General features: G+C 53.6%; 1 protein-coding gene across 1 annotated transcript in view; it reads left to right on the top strand.

Annotated features, from left to right (window-relative positions):
- SFRP5 (secreted frizzled related protein 5) overlaps positions 1 to 1,864 on the top strand; it is a 4,890-nt gene extending 3,026 nt beyond the window's left edge. Inside the window, exon 3 of the mRNA XM_035026600.1 lies at positions 768 to 1,864. Within this exon, the coding sequence (XP_034882491.1) occupies positions 768 to 1,114 (347 nt within the window). The 3' untranslated portion in view covers positions 1,115 to 1,864. The remainder of the gene's footprint in view (positions 1 to 767) is intronic.
- The last annotated feature ends 5,346 nt before the right edge of the window (positions 1,865 to 7,210 follow it).

The raw sequence follows: 7,210 nt of genomic DNA, 5'->3' as shown, positions 1-7,210 counted from the left end.
GTGTGTGTGTGTGTGTGTGTGTGTGTCCAAGAGAGAAAAAGAGAGTGGGTAAGGGGAGAAAGAGAGAGATTGAAAGAGATTTTACAACAATTTCCTTCCCTGGGTGAACAGAGTCATTCTCTGGTATCTCCCTGGTTGCTCACAGAGATGGGGATCCAGAGGCCTGAAGGGAGAGACTAGCCTAAGTGACCCCCCAAGTTCCAGACTCCCAATCCCCAACTGTACTAGGCTCTCTACAGCCACCTTGTGTGCCCTGGCTGGTCACCCCGACCCCACTCTGGCCTTCAAGCACCTCCCCCACCCCCACCCTCCAGACACACCACAGACATACTCTCCTACATGAACCACACAGCACCGAACAGCACACTCCCACCCATACTGTACAGTCTCACACAGATTACAGTGGTGTGTTCACACCAGCAAGAGCTGGTTGCGCGCATGCTGCTCAACCCAGCGCTCTGTGATGCGGTGGGCCATGGTGGGGGGGCATTCACCCCCACGGAAACCAGCACGTGCCACAGAGCAGAACCCCTCCCCAGGGCCAGCTGTCAAACATTTACCAGCCCACCCTATCACTGCTACACACACACACACACACACACACACACAGAGAGAGCCAGAAATCCCATTTGGATCCCATGATCCCAGGGATCATGAAGTCTACCACCCCAAGGCCCAGGCACCAACTGGGGGCCTAAGAGCATCCTGAGCAAACCTGCCCGTTCTCACCCTGTCCCTCTGTCTCCCCCCTCGGCACACACACACAGTGGTTAAAATGCGCATCAAGGAGATCAAGATAGAGAATGGGGACCGGAAGCTGATTGGAGCCCAGAAAAAGAAGCAGCTACTCAAGCCAGGCCCCCTGAAGCGCAAGGACACCAAGAGGCTGGTGCTGCACATGAAGAGCGGTGCCAGCTGCCCCTGCCCACAGCTGGACAGCCTGACCGGCAGCTTCCTGCTCATGGGCCGCCAAGTGGACGGACAGCTGCTGCTTATGGCCGTCTACCGCTGGGACAAGAAGAATAAGGAGATGAAGTTCGCGGTGAAATTCATGTTCTCCTACCCCTGCTCCCTCTACTACCCCTTCTTCTATGGGGCCGCTGAACCCCACTGAAGGGCGCTCCTCCCTGCCCACTGCAGCCAGCTGTGCCTTGCCCTCTCCCCATCCCTGGGGCACTCTCTCTTCCTGCCCACTTGGCCTCACCCCTACTCCCAGGCTGACTCAGCCCCTGCCTAAGTGGTTTCATGCAGCGTCGTTACCAGCACAGGCCCTAAGAAATAGGCATGGAGCCTGAGGTGTCCATAACTGGGGGGTTCTGGGGTCCCTGGGGACTTCTTCTCTTAGGAGCAAGGCTTTCTCATTTGGGAAGGAACCCAGGGTTTTGGAAAGTAAGTGGAGGAGAGAGCAAGGGAAGCGTGGAGGGGCTCTGAGCAGCCTGAGGAGGCAGATTCCCAAGCAGACCATGGTGTCAGCTCCCCTCTGTTGGTGGTGAGGCCTTGCCTTGAAGAGGAAAAGTCTCAGTATTAGGCTGAGCTATTTGGGGGACAGTTCCCTACCCCCACTGCCCACTCATGTCATCGTAGTCCCCCAGAGGAGAGGCATTAGGGTCACAGTGCCCTCCAGCCACAGTTCCCCACCTTCCCCATCTCTTACCCTTTCCCTTCCTGCTAGACTGGAGAGAAGCCCAGCCCAGACCCCCTCCCAGAGGCTGCTTTTTGGGGTTCGGCCCTCAGCCTCCACATGTCCCTGTTACCCTGATGATAAGTTATCACCACCGCTGCAAGGCCACAGGTACTAGATCTGACGCAGGCAAGGTTTGGTTTCTAATGTTTTTAAGTTTTTAATTAAATCAAAAAAACAACAGTTGGTTTCGACTAGGTTCTTTCTTTGTCAGCTGGTCCCCAAAGGTGGGCAGAGGGAGGTTCAGAAAGGACTTTTAGAAAGAGGCCCTTGTCCTAACCCACGGCCTGTCCACACAGACATACTTGCAATGCCCATGTTCTTGTAGGATCCCCTGAGAGCACAGGGTGAGGATCACCCTTCTCATCCCCATCACCCAGTGAGGAATGGAGACGACCGTCCCTTTGTTCCTGAAGAGGGAGAGAGACGCCGAGATCCCCAGCCTTCTCCCACAGTCAGAAGGCTCCCACAGTCCTGCAGCATGTCCCTGACACTGCATGCTCCTCGGATCCCAAGAAGCCTGGGCCACAGGGAACTACCCTGAAGAGCCAAGGGCCTAAACGTGTCAACTCCTACCCCTTTGGCACTCAGACCGCCCTGGGCACTGGTCCCAACCTGCAGGAAAGGATGGGGTCGACCTGTGCCACAGGGGCCAGAGGAGCAGAAACACATACTAGGCCTACTGTATCAGAAACCGCATTTTAACACATAGAACTTCAAATCATCTACAGAGCTTTTCCAAAATAGGGGCCCCACTCTACACCAATTAAATTGGAATCTCTGGAGGGGGCTCAGAAATCTGAATCTTCTAGATGTTCCCTGGGGTGGTATGCAGCCTGGGTTGAAAACCTCGATCTAGGGGCACCTGGGTGGCTCAGTCGGTTAAGCGGCTGCCTTCTGCTCGGGTCCTGATCCCAGGGTCCTGGGATCGAGCCCCACATCTGGCTCTCTGCTTGGTTTGGCAGGTAGTCTGCTTCTCTCTCTCCCTCTGCCTCCCCACCCCACCCTGGCTTGTGCTCTCACTCACTTTCTCCCAAATAAATAAATAAAATCTTAAAAAAAAAAGGAAAGAAAACCTCGATCTAGATAAGCCAACAGCTGAGGCAGGACAAGGGTCAGGGGCTGAGATGACCTCAGGCTGGAAGGATCTTGGTCCTGCATACCGGGAAGGAAGCAGCTATTGTAACTGAGGGCTTCTTCAGCGAGTTCAGAGCAGATGGTGCTGCTACCTGGAGCTGAATGGGGCAGGGAGGGGAGAAGGCCTGAAATGGAGGCAACAGGCTCCTGCCACTCAAATGTCCAGCATTTGGAAGGGGTGGTGCCAGGAAGGAGACCCGGGGGTTTGTCAGCAGATGCTGAAGGACAGGGCAGATGTACCCAGAGCAGGGGTCTGGGGACACCCCCAGAGCAGCTTTCCTCACCAGCGAGGGTCCAGCTGCCAAGTCCAGTCAAGGCTTCCTGCTCCTCCAAGACAATGCAGCCGCATTCTCTTGTGAGGACTTGGCTTCCAGGGCTCTCCGAGAAGCACGCTGCCACAGAGAATCAAGAAAGGCCAAAGGGCCCAAATTCTGCTTTGGGGCCAGTGCGAGCTAACAGGTGGTCTGACAGCCTGCCCATAAATCACCTCCCTGGGCATGCAGGTGGCCTCACCACAGGTCAGGAGCAGCAGAGGCCTGCTTGTTTCTCCTCAACTCTGAGGGAGCCACCGCCGCCCACCCTCACCCAAAGCCTGCCCAGCCCACCTGTTCCCTGAATCTGCCCCTTGTCTCCCAGCCTCCTACTCCAACCAAATATTTATGGACACTTCTATGGTCAACCAGGACCAGGGATTATTTTTCCACTGAACACACAGGACTCCAGCTACTTCTGGCAGAAGCACAATACTGACCTCTGTCAGGTGCTGGCAGCCAGGGAGATGGAGCAGGCAGGAGAGAGACTCCCCTCGCGCATCCCAGGAAGCCCCAGTAAGACAGTCCTCAGCCACCCCCGACACAGGGGTCAAGCTCTGCTCTATATGTCGGCTCTGTCCCCAACATCTGCTGTCAGATCCCCGCAGCAGTCTCTTCCTAGGACCAAGAAGAATCCTCCCCAAAACAAGGGGAGCCCCCACAAGGCCTGAGACCACCTTTCATTTCCTTCGGTCACAACATGCTCCCTCCCTCCCAGCCAGTCTGGAGACAGACAGCTAGTGCTGCCCAGCGAGCATCTGGGGAACGATGCATCTGACAGAAACCCCAAGAAACAGTGGGGCTTCTCCACACCAGAGTCTGGAGACAGCCAGGCACGAGGTCCAAGTCCCAGACTCATTCTGTCTTCCAGCTCTACCAGGGGGTGGCTTCTGTTCTCATGGTTACAGTGCGCCCTCCTCCACACTTCTAACCACAGTCCAGGCAGCAGGGCAGGGAAGGAGAGCAAAAACAGCGTGTCAGCTGCCTCTGGCCCTTTTGATCAGGAAAACAGTAATTTCCCAACAAAGTCCCACCTGGTAGATTTCCACTTTTAGCTCACCGGCCAGAACGAAGTCACATGGCCACTCCTAGTTGCAAGGGAGCAGAGGAAGTCAGGTGTTTCAGTTGGGTACAAAATCAGAGTTCTGATAAAGAACAGAAAAGATCTGGGGCGGGCTGCTAAATACTCAAGATCAGGGGGTGCCTGGGTGGCTCAGTCAGTTAAGCATCTGACTTTTCATTTCGGCTCAGTTCATGATTTCATGGTCATGAGACTGAGCCCCGCATAGGGCTCCACGCCCAGCTGGGAGTCTGCTTCTCTCCCTCCGTCTCTGTCCCTCCCCCAATCTAAAAAATAAATAAATCTTAAAAAAAAATACTCAGGATCAGGTGAAAAGAGGTAGTAGAGCCCAGTTTGAATTCCAATACTGTAACTTAGTGACCATGTGACACTGGGAACACTGCCCAACTATAAAATGGAGTAATAATGTCTATTTCACAGGGTGGCTGAGTGTTCAGTGGGGAAACATATGAAAAGTTCCTGGAACCAGTGCCCAGCATTTAGAAGATATTCATTAAATGGTAATGAGTATTTTTACTAACCTAAGGCCTTAACCTGGCTAGCATGGTGCCTTGCACATAACAGTACATTCCTAACTGATTTGTTAACTAAGAAACGCTACTGGCAGGAAGGTAGGGAAGAGACAGGAACATCTCACCTAAAACCCAGAGTTGTTACTTTCAAGATAGAACCTACATTTGGCATTTTACTTCAGAAAATACATCCCCAGAGGGTATGTAAGCTAACAGAGAGGAGAAGACATATAATACTAAAATAAATATCAAGCTCATGCTGGGTGGCAGGCACTACTCCAAGCACTCTGGCTGGTATTCTTATTTTTTTCTTTTTAAAGATTTTTATTTATTTTACTGGGGGGGGGGTAGAGAGTGAGCAAGCACACCCATATGAGAGGGGAGGGGCAGAGGGAGAGAGAATCCTCAAGCAGACCCTGTGCTGAGTGTAGAGCCCGATGTGGGGCTCAATCTCACGACCCTGAGATCATGACCTGAGCTGGATACTCAACCAACTGAGCTACCCAGGCGCCCCTCACTCTGGTATTCTAATTTAAGCCTGCCAACAGCCCTTTTTAACGATGAGGAGGCTGAGGTTCAGAGAGGTTAATGAGCTTATTGAAGGACACACAGCTTGTACGTAAGAGTGGTACTAGAATTTGACCCCGGGCTCTTAACTACTATACTACTGCCTGCAGGGGACAAAGCCAAGGTGGCGGGGGGAGACAGACTATCTGCCACCCTGCCTCGCAGGAAGAATTCTGGGAGCCCTGCTCAGAGCCCACACCAAGGGCCCTGTCAGCAGCAGGGGAGCCAACCTCAGAATGCGGCTTTTCTCCTGCCCCAAAGCAGCCCACCCCTGACCCCCTCCTCCCCTCTCAGCTCCATCAGCATCCAGGCTCTTGAGCCCCACAAAGGAAGCTCACAACCCACAACTGTTTAGTTGGCTGTAATCCTGGCTAAAGTTCACTCCTTGGGAAATCCAACGTGGAGGGTGGTTGCTGCTGGAATGTATGTGGCTGGGACCCAGTACCCCAGCCCAGACAGCAGGCTCTGCTGGGGCCCTGAAGAAAGCAGGCAGCCTGGGGAATCCGGAATCCCCAACCCCCAGCTGTGCCAAAGAATGGAATGTGCTGCTCTGGGGTGCTGAAACAGACCCAAACAAGGGAGGTGGTACTGGTGGGGGGAGCTCCTGCCACAAGGCTGCCTCTGTTCCTCTGGAGGCTGAACCCACTTTGCTAGGGCTCGGGATGGGCAGGCCCCTCCTATTAGCTCAGTGGCTCAGAAGATCCTGGAGCTAGTGGGGGCGAGGCAGAACAGAGGGGAGGGTGACAGCCAGGATTGTATGTTCACCCAAAGTTTCTCTGATAAGGCCTCTACAAGCACCCCTGGCACAATTCACAGCCTGCCTCCATGGCTTACTAGCTGCCTGACCTCAGGCATGTTACGTAACCTCTCCAGGCCTTCATTTTACTCATCAGTTAAATGGAGTTAATAACAGAACCTAGCTTTTGGGATTGTCATGAGGTTTAAATGACACGCTCAGCATGTTGCCTGGCACAGTGCTCAATAAATGTAGGTGTTGGGACGCCTGGGTGGCTCAGTGGCTCAGTCAATTAAGCGTCTGCCTTCGGCTCAGGTCATGATCCCGGGGTCCTGGAATGGAGTTCCGCATTGGGCTCCTTGCTGAGCATGGGGCCTGCTTCTCCCTCTGCCTGCAGCTCTCCCTGCTCATGCTCTTTCTCTCTCTGACAAAATCTTTAAAAAGTAATAAAATAAAATAACATCCAAGATATGAAATAAAATAAAACAAAAGTAGGTGTTATCATGGTCTTAGAGCCAGCCACCAGCTATAAGATAGACGCTGGAGCCATGGCCTCTCAAAAGGGGTACCTCGAAGGTTCCATGGAGACAGGGCATGAAAATGGAGCTTTGTTGGGCTTGAGCCCTGAGGGCCAGGAGATCAACGACTACAAATCCTGAAGACCCCAGAAACCAGGACCAGTGCAAAGTCTGCCAGGGCTCACCACAGATTGCTCCCCATCCCTACCAAACCTCAGAAAGATCAACAGAGCCCTCAACTCAAGCCAGGCTGTGGGAGCTGGCTGCCCGTCCCAAGTCTGCCCCAATGGGTACCAGAGCTGGAGCAAAACCCGGCTACTATTCCTCCCAATGGGTTCCTGAGAGCAAACTGGGGGCATCTTTTAAACCAGGCATCCAATTCTACTATGAAGAGTCTGTCCTCCAGGCCACCTCGCATTCAGTCCTCTCCACACTGTGGACCCCAGCCAGCTGCAAGACATAACCCAACCGCCGTGGCTTCATTTTCCCACTGCGACCTGCACTTGAAAGTTGTCCCTCCCCGGCCTGCTCTCACTGAGGCCCTCACACACAATGTAAAGGGACAAAGAGGTGGCCCCCTGGCTTCCCTTCGGTGGGAAGACCCAGCCAAGACCCGATGATAAAACCCAAGTTTCCCAAGCCCCAAAATCCCATGTTCCAAAGGCTA

Source organism: Mirounga leonina, unplaced genomic scaffold (assembly GCF_011800145.1).
Source record: "Mirounga leonina isolate KUSES-001 unplaced genomic scaffold, KU_Mleo_1.0 Mir_114, whole genome shotgun sequence".
NCBI lineage: Eukaryota > Metazoa > Chordata > Mammalia > Carnivora > Phocidae > Mirounga > Mirounga leonina.
The sequence above is the reverse complement of the archived record's forward strand: the minus strand, read 5'-3'. Positions and strand labels throughout refer to the sequence as shown.